Here is a 13,747-nt window from a genome sequence, read left to right as displayed (position 1 = left end):
CGCTGGTTGGGAAGAAATCTGCAGAGTGAGCATCATGACAGCAATGCTTTTTTTGTTGTTATTGGCTCAACTCTCAAAAGTACATGGCCTGCTGTGGTCTGTGAGTATTTGTGTGAGGAGGTCAGACCAGCTGTGTGAAGCCTTAGTGAAGTCTTTAAACTTCATTTAAAAATCTGTTTTAGAATTGCTTTCTCCATCTGGTAGTGTAGAATAATATTATAAAAGGGTTTTTGACTAATTGCCTTAACTTAGGAAACATGAAGTATATTTGTAGTTAAAACTCTCTAGAGAATTTGATCTTTCTATTTTTTATAACAGTACTTCATAAAAGTTGAATTATGCCTATGTTCGAGATGTTCACAATGTCCAGCTGTAGTTTTTCAAATGTCTAGGGAACCTTGCAGCTTCATTTCCTTGAAACTTGCTTAGTCTTAGCAAATACAGAGATGCTGATTTGAGAAATAGGCCATAAATTGGTTTTCATGGCTTTAAACTATTTGCCCTTTTTTTTTTTTTTTTTTTTTTTTCAAGAGGAGTGTGGAATATTCCTTATATGGCTAATATATACTTAATTAAGGGACAAACTCTCAGATTGGAGATGAAAGAAAAGAACTACTTTATGCGTGATAAATTGGATCCTGATATGGCTCTCTGCAGGAATGCCAGGGAAATGGTAAGGTGCTTATAAATACACTCAGACTTCTTTGTGTCCCGCTACTCTTGGCTGCTTCACTTGATTGATCTTGGATGTTACATATTTACTTCTAGTTCAAAGTACTGGCCAATTTTTGTGACACAGAACACTCTGGGTGTGTTTCTTTTAAATTGTTGAGAACAGAGGTTTTTACAAGGCCAGTGCACTGGCCGCATAATGGTTTTTAGTTAAATTCACTGGAAATTCCTATTGAAGTTAAAATATTTTCCTCATTGGCACAACCTCAACAGATGACTTCAAACTTATCAGTGCATTTAGAGCATCTCTGTTATGCATGTTTTTATACAGTGTGAAACTTCTAGCAGACTTAAGTTGGAATGTTTTGCAGTTTTACATTTAAGTAGATACATATTTAAACTAATGATGGGCAGTGTTGATATTAAAAGCCTTAAGTGATTTAAGAAATGTTAAGAATCTTCTTAGGGAGCATGAATTGCTCGTTAGTTTTCCCAAATAGATGAAAACTGTATTGGAAATTCGTTACTTGCATTAAGCTGTAAGTAATGAGAGAAAACTTACTTGTACTATGAAATATGTGGATTTACATATTCATATTCTACTGATATTTACACTAGTTTCAGCACAGAAACAAATAAGACCTAAACCAGACCTATTTCCAGACACTGTAGCATTGAAAAATAATTTTGCTGAGTTGAACAAGAAAAGTTGGCAAGTATTGATTTTTTTTTTTTTTTTTTTTTTTTTATTCCCTCATAACAAGGCATGATCTCATTTGTTTGTACTGATTCTTCAGAACATCCCCATCCAATTCTGTTGTATTCAAACCTTCTCAGCATCAGTTATTGCAAATCTGTGCTTCCCATGCGCTCATTAAACTAATCTGACTGGCTCATCAGAAAAGTGCTTTCTCTTTTCCTCTTTCTCAGTCTGTGCTGCAAGATGGTCTGGTACGTGCTTGTTTTTGTATTGCAGCAGATAAGAAGGGGCTGGTGGAAACAGCTTTGACATGTGTATTATGAGCTTTGCTTGGAGATGCATGTTGTCTGTAAAGGCATATCAGCTTTAGATCAAAGGCTGCTATTTCTCTAATGTAACTGTGGAAACCTAATAGTAGTCAGAAAAAGAGAAAGAGATTATGTAACGGAAAAACTGATGTGATGATTCTCCTTCATTTTAGACTTTACAAAGGGAAAAAGACTCCCCTTCTTCGGAAACATTCCATATGCTCAGACCCCCAAAGGTGTTGCTTTATTTTTTTTATTCGTTAGTTGTTATTATGTGCAGTATTATCCTACCACAGGAAGATACTTCTTGTCTGTCCACTTACTCTAATGAAATACTGCTCTAGCTTTCTCTTCAGTCTTCTAAGGTTCAAGTTTTTGCCAGGGACAGGTTCTTCATGACCAGCTCAAAGCATCTTAGACAGGCTTGTCAGGGAGGTTTCTCAGTGCTCCTAAGCTCAAGGTGTGCCGAAGCTATGCTTCCGTAGCTAAGATTGATTCAGCAGTCCTAGGAAGGACTAAAGCTCAAATCACTAGCAGTTTTGCCAGGCCCTGTCTGTCCTTTACAGTCCAGTGGCCACACTGTCACTTTAAGCTGTTTTTCTTTACCCAGACCCTCCTTAATTTCCCTGCTGTTGCAGCTATTTTATGATTTTTAAGTGCCCAAAACTGGGCATGTGTTTAACATAATCATTATCTTTCTAACAGTTTAACTCTTTTTCGGACGAAAACATAGACAGGAATACCAAAGTATCCAAATGGTAATGTCTTCATCTGCTGCAAATCCAAAAGTCACAAACGCTTCAGAAGTGAAGTTTTAGTCTGAAAAACAGTAAACTAAAAAAAAAAAAGACCCACCAAACCTAAGTTTCTTTTAAAAAAGACTATTTCCTGCTACTATTTCTAATCAAGAGAGTTTTCTTAATACCTTCTCTTAATAGCTTGATAATAAAGCTGTATCTTACCATGTTTGATATCTTGCACATATTTTGCAATGTTTTCTTAGGTGATCATACTTGGAAGTGCTCAGCTGTTTTGTACTCCGATCTGAATATTTTTATATGCTGTATTTGCCAATTATCTTTTTATTTCAGGCCAGTTCACCAGAAGGATCATGTAGTAAACACTTTGAAATAAATTTCTTGTTTTGACTTCCATTAGCCCTTTTATTGTTAGCTTATCCTTTCAGTTTTTGATCAGAAACTAAACCCTAGATGTTGTTTTTCTTATATGAGTATTTTCAGTTTGAGAACAGGTGCCTCCAGTGTGTCCGCATAGGTTTTCTGGAAAACAAATCAACTCATCACTTCTCTTTTTTTTCCTTTTTATAACTGTATATAAGTTTATGGTATGAACAATATATGTTTTGGGTTAATGTGCTTACAAAATAAATTCAAGCTCTTGTAAATAAGAAATTATGAGCACTAGATGGTGATTGTAATTAACCATTTGAAAATTAAAGATGCTAGATGAACAGTATGTGTATAATGTGCATGTACAAGTATGTGATAGAGTTCATGAAAGTGCAATCATAAGCCAACTTTTTAAAGTATCATTTGTGCCAAGATAGATAGTTTTGCTAATGACATTTTCTCTACTTGGTATAGGGTGTTTTCATGTACATTACCAACAGACATGAATTTGGAAGACTGATTTCTACAGCCAATTACAATACTTCCCACTACAACAACGACCTTTGGCAGATATTTGAAAATCCTGTGGTATGCATCTTATTATTGATGAAACAGTTATTTTGTTTGAAAAAATTGTAAAGTTTACGTACTATAAAGGACTTGGGATTTAAAGACTACATGAAGAATGTTTGTTTTTTATGCATTGAATATTGGTTGTGTACTAAAAGGTGTTCTCTGCCACCCATTTAAGCAAATGACAATATATCATATGAACAAGCCAACTGACAAGTGTAAGGAGTTGGAGATACGGCTCTGATGTAATTTCGTGATTTTTGACATCATGAGAGCCAGTTAATTTGTGGCTGTAAGAAATGGTTTAATTGTTTTGAATGCTTTTAATAGAGCAAATGAACAAATTTGTTTTTGTCATTTATGAGTTCATCTATTCTGCTTTTAATGTTTTAAAATCATGTGTTTTAGGACTGGAAGGAAACCTATATAAATCCTAACTACTCAAAGATATTCACTGATAATATAGTAGAACAGGTGGGTATAAATAGTTTTCTTAAAATTTGTGGGCCTGACTGATAGTAAATTGGCATACAGTAACTATTTCCATGTAGATTCTCTTTGGTCTGTGGCTGAACAGCTTTTTGGATTGGAATGTAATTTTTGCCATTTTGAAAACTAGATGAGACTAGTCCAAAAAATAATTGGTAGATTGCATGGAATAATGTAGTTGCCCAAGTAATTGCCTGCTCCAAAATACAGATATGCTTAGCTTATTTATTTGAACTAGTTAGTACCACTAGCAGAAGGCCTAATAAAACTTCTGTAGCACATCACTGGTTTTACTGGTGTCCGGTAAAGGCAAGTTCATCTAGGCTCTTTCCTTGGGGTTTGCCTTTGCCTATAGATTTCTAAGGTCTTTCAACCATGAATATAAGGCAAAGCCTTTTGCTGGCATTTTTTTTTGGTGTTTGTTTTTTGGGTTTTGGTTTGGTGGTTTTTTTTTTTTTTTTTTTTTTGGTGGGGTTTTTTTTTTTGTTTTTTTTTTTTAGCTCTCCTGGCTGCTGGTTTCTTGTTTTCATGCAACTGATCTGGACAGAGCACTTCTAAGATGGTAATTGTTGTACCGATGCTGGATGATCAGTTCTGTGTCAATTAGGTGATTTAATGAATTTTACTTTCTTAAAAAGCTGTGATAAATTGGTTTTGGGTTTAAAGCAATGTTAAGTTTTAACTTTTTCTTAATAGCTTGTAAATGTAGATCAGGGTTGTTATTTAGAGCAGCCAAGGTACAGAATATGTGGGTACACTGATACAGCTGTTAATACTGGGTCATAGCTTGCAAGGTAGTTTTTGTTTCATTCTATGAGAATGTGCTTGTGGATCAAGACAAAATTTAATTATTTAAATATCTCAATTATGGTTTGAATGAGAACAGCTGGTATTCTTTAGGGAACAAGAAAAGTGAAGATGTCTTTTTTTAGCAGCTAAAAATAAAAGTTTAACTCCCCTGAAAATATGAATGTAATTGAAAAAAAAAAAAAAATTTCTTTTGTAGCCATGTCCAGATGTGTTTTGGTTTCCCATATTTTCTGACACTGCCTGTGATGAATTGGTAGAAGAAATGGAACATTTTGGACAGTGGTCTGGTGGAAAACACCAAGTAAGTGGCAGCCTGTATAAACATGACCCTAATTAGCAAGTACCTTTATGATAATAAGTTTACTTTACAGTTCACAGTGTACTGCAATAAACAAGCATTCCAAGAATTGTCAATGACCCGAGACATCTCCTTCATGGTGTACAGTGCGTACTTTAGTTTACCATCTAGCTGCTTGTTCAGTAGATTTAGAGACATTCCTCAATGAACCATGTGGTGGGTTGACCCTGGCTGGACATCAGGTGCCCCACGAAGCTGCGCTGTCACTCCCCTCCTCAGCTGGACAGGGGAGAGAAAATACAGCAAAAGTCTCATGGGTTAAGATAGGGACAGGGAGAGATCATTCGCCAGATTCTGTCACAAGCAAAACAGACTTGACTTGGGGGAATCAGTTTAATTTCTTACCAATGTAATCAGAGTAGGATAATGAGAAATGAAACCAAATCTTAAAAACACCTTTCCTCCACCCCTCCCTTCTTCCCAGACTTAACTTTACTCCTGAGTTCTCTACCTCCTCTGTGCCAGTGGCACGGGGGGACAGGGAATGGGGGTTGTGGTCAGTTCATCATCATCTCTGCTGCTGCTTCCTCCTCTGGGGAGGACTCCTCACACCCTTCCCCTGCTCCAGTGTGGGGTCCCTTCCTCCACAGACAGTCCTCCATGAACTTCTGTAACTTGAGTCCTTCCCACAGGCTGCAGTTCTTCATGAACTGCTCCAGCATGGGTCCCTTCCATGGGGTGCATCCTTCAGGAACAGACTGCTCCACCATGGGTCCTCTGTGGGGGTCACAAGTCAGCAGCAAACCTGCTCCAGCATGGGCTCTTCTCTCCACAGGGCCAGAGGTCCTGCTGGGAGCCTGCTCCAGCGCAGGCTTTCCCATGGGGTCATAGGCTCCTTTGGGCATCTCTCTGCTCCAGTGTGGGGTCCTCCATGAGCTGCAGGTGTATATCTGCTCCACCATGGACCCCCGTGGGCTGCAGGGGGACAGCCTGCCTCACCATGGGCTGCAGGGGAAGATCTGATCTTCCCAGCTCCTGGATCACCTCCTCCCCTCCTTCACTGACGTTGGTGTCCGCAGAGCTGTTTCTTTCACATTCTTCTTTCCCCAGCTACAATTGCTGTTTCACTGTCCTGTTACTCCCTAAAATAACCTGAGGTGCTGCCACTGTACCTGATGGTCTTGGTCTTGGCTAATGGCAGGTCCGTCCTGAAGCCAGTTGGCATTGTCTTTGTTGGACATAGCGGAAGCTTCTAGCACACAGAAGCCACTGCTGTAGTCCTCCTCCGCTACCAAAACCTTGGCATGCAAACCCAATACAGACCTTGAACTAGCAAATTCAGACACTCACTGTGCAGTTGCTGTGGTAGTTATATGACAGTTATCCAAGGCTGATCTTGGATAGATGTCCAGAGAAGTTTTACTTGTTTACCTCTTAAGTACTAATTTGTCACAGTTGTCCCCCTGGGCAGTTACTCACAAATGTTACGAGTTATTGTGTTTGTGTTTGCAGAAAGTTCAAGCTACTCATTAACTATGGCTGAAATTGGGGGAATGTTTGTCATATTCACAAATGTGGTACCTTGGAAATGAGATAAATTACATTCATTATTTTACTGCAAAGAGGAGCCTTCAGAAAGCATTTTAACATACTTTTATCTTCAAATTATTTATTACATTGTCAGGTTGAGGCCTGTACTGTCTTGATGTCTGATATCAGATACCAAGACATCTACATCTCAATAAATAAAATCATTACCCCAGAAAGCCCTTATTTACAGGCAACATGTCCAAATATTGACTCGCCTTTTAAAAAAAACTTCAAATTTTTGTTCATTGATAGCTCAGCATTTTTTTTCCACAGCCGTTAGCTGCGAAATTACTGTATAGTAAGCTCACATATGCCAACTAAAGCATTGCTTTGTTGCAGTTTTGTGATTCTGCAAATTTCAAATAAATTTTGTCAAAATGCCAGAAGCATTCCATTTCCATATTTCAAGGTTATTTATGGTGTTTTCATTAGGACAGCCGTATTTCTGGAGGTTATGAAAATGTCCCAACTGATGATATTCATATGAAGCAAATTGGACTGGATAATGAATGGCTGCATTTCATAAGAGAGTTCATTGCACCCGTAACCCTAAAAGTGTTTGCTGGCTATTATACCAAGGTATGGGTTTAAAACTTATACAGGCAATTACTGCATGACATGACTGATTCTAAGTATATTACTGAATATACACTATTTGGTTTGGTTGGGGAGTTCATACATGATGAAGCAGTAGTTACAGATGAATGTTGTTGTGTTATAACTCAGTTTTAAACAAAAAAAACCCACGAAACAAACCCAAGAACCCTGTGTGTGATGTGGAAGTTCACAGCTTGAAGTCTGACTCTGTTTTGTTTCAGGGGTTTGCTTTACTGAATTTTGTTGTAAAATATAGCCCTGACAGACAGCGGTCACTCAGACCTCATCATGACTCATCTACATTCACAATCAACATCGCTCTCAACAAAATAGGAGAGGACTTCCAAGTAAGTTGACAACTTACTGACTTAAAAAATGTCCTTTGAGTGTTTAATATAATTTCCAAACTAGAGCCCAAATGGATATACTTAAAGACCAAGTTGAAAAGGAAAAGATGTGTATCACAAATTGAGATATAATATTCCTGGGTGTTTTTTGACAAGTACTAAATTTGCTCAATTGCAGGATCCAGAACTGTTGATGCAGTCAGGCTGAATTGGTCAAAATGATTTCAGATGGAGAAGGAGAAGGAGTTTAAAGAAAAACTTTGGAGATGTTAGCCATTTCATTTTTAACATTTCTGACATGCTTCATTTCTGTACAATGAAAACCAATTTTTCAAAACCCTTTAGTCCAAATTGGCTCAAGTAGCTTTTCTTTACAACTTTTTTAATGATCTTTTTTAAGATCAGCCACATAATCAAAATTTTTCATCTGTTGTTCCTGGTTTTTGGTTTGTTTGAGGATTTTTTTCTTGAGATATAAATTATTTTCTACTCTAATTCAAGTAAACAGTCCTCAGAGGATGGAGATAGGCAGGGCAGTGGCATTAATATTCAGCTTTGACTAGCAGAGAAACTTAACCTGTTTTGTTTATAAACCTGTATTATTCACAATCCTACTTAATGCCCACAAGTGTGTTTATCAAACATTACTTTAGAAAACACGGTTTGAAAGCAGCAGCCAGATTAATTTATTTAAGATTTGTTTAAATGTTCTCAAGAATAGGATTGCAGTGCTGGAACAAGGCCTGCGAACATGATTTGATTCTTTCTGGTATCATCTACAGTAAAGTTATTGAAGATCTGTTTGCCAGAGTTGCTGCTTGCATAAGAGAATGCTAAAACAAAGCGAGGGAAATCTTTGATTTTTAAGTGCATGTCTGTTATGTAGCTTATTATTGTTAGCAGCCTATTAATAATAGCAAAATGTTTCAAGTTGTGGATAAATAAAAAGGAACTTTATTAAAACACAAGGTAAATGTTTGGGGTTCTGTTTCTGTTTTTACTACAGGGAGGTGGATGTAAATTTCTTAGGTACAACTGCTCCATTGAGTCTCCCAGGAAAGGATGGAGTTTCATGCATCCAGGAAGACTTACTCATTTACATGAAGGACTTCCTATCTTGAATGGCACAAGATACATTGCAGTATCATTTATTGATCCTTAATTTTATTTTTTTTTTCTCTTTTCAATGGCAGTGTTTGATTCTTTACATAAACATTTATTTATAAATTTCTTCTGGAAGATGGTGATAAAAGAAACTGTTTCTGTTCCTAGACAACAAAGTTACTTTGGGCTAAAAGAATGAAAAAAAGAAAATGTTGCAAAATTTTTTTGAAGATTTCTCAATATCTACTCTGAGCCTTGAGTCACAAAGTAAACTTGTCCTGCTTGGTTTTCCATTCTGCTGTCTTAAAGAGTAGGTAAGGAGGGAAAACGGAAAAAACATTTTATGATGAATCCATTTCTTTGTTGAAAAAACCCAATCAACTGTAGATACAAAATTATCTGAAAAAAAAATTATTGTGGTTTTCATTCAGTAAATACAGCTAAAGTTTTTGTGGTGTATATGTTTGGTACCAACCAATTAAAAACCACGGCATAAAATCAAAATCAAGTGAATCTTGTATGCAGTTGTTGGGGATAAGCAGTAATGTCATATGTTGGTATATATTGAAGGGAAAATGTCAGTAGCCCATTTTCTTAATTATCAATACTAAAATTAATACCTTTATATGAAAAAATAAATTGTGTAGATGGAGCAAGAATTAAATAATCTAGCTAAGAAAAAATGGTTTATCTTTTGGTTTGAGAACTCATCATGTTGAAAATTTACTTATCTTCACCAAGTGACCTTCATTTAAAATGAGTTATTTTTCTAAAGGTGTAGTTGCACCCAAGTGATACTGAAATTTGATGTTTATTTTGAGAACGTTGCTTAAATTTTAATAATAGGATGTTTTATAAAGATAATTTTCTATTCTTACTTAAAATTACTTGAATTTTCTATCAGGAAAATGAAATGGTTGCAGTCTCTCTCTTTTAAAGCTAAGGGTCTTGCAGTCTATTTTAAAGAAATTGGTTTAAAAATATTCCTACTGTATCTACTGTTTGTAATTTAAAGAAACTTGAAGCTAACTATCTCAAAGTCTACTGTGCCAAAAGGCACAGTGTGTTGAAAAAACTTGTGAAAAATAAAGGGTAATTTTAAATTAATATAACAACTTTTGCTTTATTAGGTATTTATTATTTTGCTGTATTAGGTAGTTTCTTTGCATGTTGCCATTCTTACAGAAATAATATTTACTGATGAATATTTTTTTAAGGCAGTGTTGATGCATTTTAAATTGGAGGTTTCTCTAAGTGTCAGGTTTTGGTTTATTTGCTGTGTTACTTGAATTTTTTCTGACGTGAGTTTGTGCCTGCATACCAAACCTTGCATTACACTTTCAAAACGACTCCAGCAGGATGGATGCTGCTTGTTTTCTGTACCAACCTTGCTTTTTTACATAGAGGCTTTTTGCTGATCAGAACAGTAGTTTACTTCTTACCTGCTGATAGTTGAAGAAGCTTCGTATCACATTCCCTAAAAAGAAGCTTTATTTGGAGCTAAAAGGATTGGGAGCAGAGTTCAAAGATTATTCTTTTACCACAGATAAGTGTCTGCATATATCCCTGTTCTGCTGTTTTGAGGAATGGGTTGTAATCATACTTGAAATTATGCTGAAGTAAATGCATCAAAATGTGGTAACTTCAATAATGTACTAAAATGGGCTGGCTTGAAAAGGAATGGCTTTTCACAGGAAGTTGCTTTTTAATTTCTTTTTACACTGTCAGCTTTCCTCTGTTTGAGGCTAATATTTGGAGGTTGATATCCCTTGTCTTTGCACACATAGAACATCTCTGTCTTAGTGAATGTCTCTATACTGCCTGTGCTTAGGCAAAATTTACAGATAAGAAAATCTTCAAGCCTTCAGAATGAAAGTGATCTTTGTTAATCTCCTTTTTCTGAGCATTTGCCTGTGATTTCTTAGGCTAACTCAGAACAGAATAATATTTCAGTTACAGTTTACTCTTATGAGGAGCTTTCTTGGAAAAAAACCCACAAAAATACAATCCTGTAGCACATGGGAAGTTCTTTTGCAGATTGTTTCCCCCGCTCCCCCTGTTCCTCATACCTTCCTGATGAAGATATCTGCATCAGGAAGAAAGCAGCAGCCTTAATTCTAGCAGCATATAGAGAAATCTCGGGAGTACAAGGCTATAAAGGTGCTTTACAACAGATGAGATATTTTTTAGAGTATTTGATTTTTTTCTACTTTCATCTAGCTTTATTATTCACTGTTAAGTACTTGAAGAGACTGTGGTGTGGGTAAGAAGTGGGAGAGCAGTATATGCGCAAAATATTTCTAAATAGTTTTTACCAAAAGGAGGCTGAGTATAGCTCGGTTTTATTTCTTATCCATGAACCATTCCAGCTCTACTACTAAACAATGTTCAGGGCATTTGGTAGTATTTTACACGTTTAATCTTTAACATCAGTGTGCAACAAATAATTCCAATATGTATTTGTCACTTCATTTCGAATAAAACTATGCCAAGCCTGAAAAGAAGATTTATTTTCAGTGAGGCAATAATAATGAAATCTGTTTGATTATTCCTTTTTCTTTTGTAATGGATTTCCCCCCACATCTACTGTATTCATTAGATAAATGTTAACTGAACACAGGACCTCCACAACAGATTCTCTTTTGCAGCATGTAAGCAATAAGGAGACCAAGACATTTAAAGAGATGGAAAGGACCCTTGTAATTCCTTCCTCCCATGTGCAAGTATTAGTTATACTTTTGTTATTCTGCTTAAAAGGATTTGTTCAGATTTTTCTTTTCAGCTACTGCAATGAGCATTTTAAAGAATATATGCATTTCCGTTTCCTTTGATTTGTTTCTGATGTGATCTTCAGCGGATTCAGTTCCGAAAGAAGTAAGTATTTTTTGAATCTTCACTTCCTTGAATCCTCACTTTCTTGCATGGCAGAGTAGACTGTGCTGCTCTTTTTGTGAGTGAAAGGGAAGACGGTTCCTGTCTCAGCAGCCCTCTGTGACTGAGGTGTCAGTCAAATTACTTGACTATTTTTGTTTAATTATGGAATTTTTTTATTCCATAGCAGAGCACGCATTAGAGGGCAGAGCCCTTATAAAATGCATTTGTAGAATTGATATTGGCAGTTCTAAGAGCTGAGATTTGCACTAGTAGAGTTAAGGGCAGGGTTGCAGGAATAAGGAGTTAATTTATGACTTGCAGGAAGTCACAGTTGTTCTGTTTCTTCCCTCTAGCTGGTGCCAAGAAAGATGGCCTCTGACAGAAAGTTAGTTTCCAGCCAACACTAAAACTGAAATGAGAACTGGTGGTGCAGGATTTTGTTGTACCCATATGGTGGACGTGTCACTACAAATGACTTTCCAACATGGCTTCCCAAATACTTTCTTTATCTGAATATAAAAAGTTATTCTGTATCTAATGAAGCAGACAGTCTCGCTCAACAGTACTGAAGAACCTTGTTCATGTGTACAACTGGATCTTTAAACACAACTGGAAAGAGATGCTTCTATCTTCAGTGAAATATTATATTTGCTAGTTGTATTTTTTTTTCTTTCTGTAATTATCTTCCCATTTGGCATAGCTTTTAAGATCTGTAGAAATACATGCCGTTTACAGGATGATGGCTGTCTTTTTATGCATTTCATGGCTGGAGGGGGAGGATGAAATGAGGAGGGGCTTGGTCAAAGCTCAGGAGAGTTTGGGAGCTGGATTGAGCCAAGAATCATAGCACCGTGGAATGGTTAGGGTTGCAAAAAACCTTAAGATCATCTGGTTCCAACCCCCGTGCCATGGGCAGGGACACCTCACAATAGACCATGTCACCCAAGGCTCTGTCCAACCTGGCCTCGAACACTGCCAGGGATGAAGCATTTACCACTTCTTTAGGCAAGTTGTTCCAGTGCCTCACCACCCTCACAGTAAAGAACTTCTTCCTTATATCTAACCTGAACTTCCCCTGTTTAAATTTGAACCCTTTACCCCTTGTCCTATTGCTACAGTCCCTAATGAAGAGTCCCTCTCTGGCATCCTTGTAGGCCCCCTTCAAATACTGGAAGGCTGCTATGAGGTCTCCATGCAGCCTTCTATTCCTCAGGGTGAACAACCCCAACTTTCTCAGCCGGTCTTCATACGGGAGGTGCTCCAGCCCCCTTATCATCATCGTGGCCCTCCTCTGGACTTGCTCCAACACCTCCATGTCCTTCTTATGCTGAGGACACCAGAACTGTACACAATACTCCAAGTGAGGTCTCACGAGGGCAGAGTAGAGGGCCAGGATAACCTCCTTCGACCTGCTGGTCACGCTTCTTTTGATTCAGCCCAGGATGCGGTTGGCTTTCTGGGCTGTGAGTGCATGCTGCTGGCTCATGTTAGTTTCTTGTCGATCAACACCCCCAAGTCCTTCTCCTCAGGGCTGTTCTGAATCTCTTCTCTGCCCAACCTGTAGCTGTGCCTGGGATTGCTCTGACCCAGGTGTAAGACCTTGCACTTCAACACCGCATCCCATTGTCCATGTCGCCTACAAAGATGTTGAACAGGATTGGTCCCAACACTGGCCCCTGAGGGACACCACTCATCTCTGGTTTCCACGTGGACACTGAGCTGTTAAAGCTTCACTTCAGAAAAGCTGTTTTGGTAGTGTTTAAAGCAATGCCCCTCGGGATTATTTTGCACATGAATCAAATACAAGGTCAGCGATCTGATAAAAGCATATTCGTCTTCAGATATTTCATAGAGTAAGGCAACAGTTCAAAAGTAGGATTTCAGTCAGCATGGTTACAGCCTTTGTTGGCATCAGTGCAACTTCAGAAGTAGCAAAGCTGAGAGCCTGGCCAGCATGGAGGTTATTTGCCATATTGCAGACAGGACTTTGGGCGATGCCATGGCACCTTGACAGTTAAGAAAACTGCATTTTCTTGGCAGGGGGTGGGGGGGAATCACTTGTGTTTTGGGTTCTGAATATTGTTCTCTTTGCGCTTGCCTGAACTACTTACTACTGGTTTACAGCTGTTGAATGTCTCAGGGTGCCTGAAGTTGGCAAGGGAGGTGCATAGTTGCATAGTAACAGATTTATTCAGGATCTAGTCTTTTGGCTTGAAACCAGAATTCTTCAATTTCCAAGAATTTTGCTTAGTTGT

At 37.7% G+C, this 13,747-nt stretch overlaps 1 protein-coding gene across 1 annotated transcript in view; it reads left to right on the top strand.

The window, feature by feature from the left end:
- PLOD2 (procollagen-lysine,2-oxoglutarate 5-dioxygenase 2) overlaps positions 1 to 11,154 on the top strand; it is a 59,566-nt gene extending 48,412 nt beyond the window's left edge. Inside the window, 7 exon segments of the mRNA XM_030494975.1 lie at positions 532 to 673; positions 3,285 to 3,398; positions 3,792 to 3,857; positions 4,879 to 4,983; positions 7,003 to 7,149; positions 7,389 to 7,514; positions 8,521 to 11,154. Of these exon segments, the coding sequence (XP_030350835.1) occupies positions 532 to 673; positions 3,285 to 3,398; positions 3,792 to 3,857; positions 4,879 to 4,983; positions 7,003 to 7,149; positions 7,389 to 7,514; positions 8,521 to 8,676 (856 nt within the window). The 3' untranslated portion in view covers positions 8,677 to 11,154.
- Positions 11,155 to 13,747: the final 2,593 nt, after the last annotated feature.

This window comes from Strigops habroptila, chromosome 8 (genome assembly GCF_004027225.2).
Source record: "Strigops habroptila isolate Jane chromosome 8, bStrHab1.2.pri, whole genome shotgun sequence".
In the NCBI taxonomy this organism is placed as follows: domain Eukaryota; kingdom Metazoa; phylum Chordata; class Aves; order Psittaciformes; family Psittacidae; genus Strigops; species Strigops habroptila.
Note: the sequence above shows the minus strand (reverse complement) of the source record. Positions and strands in the feature narration are given on the sequence as shown.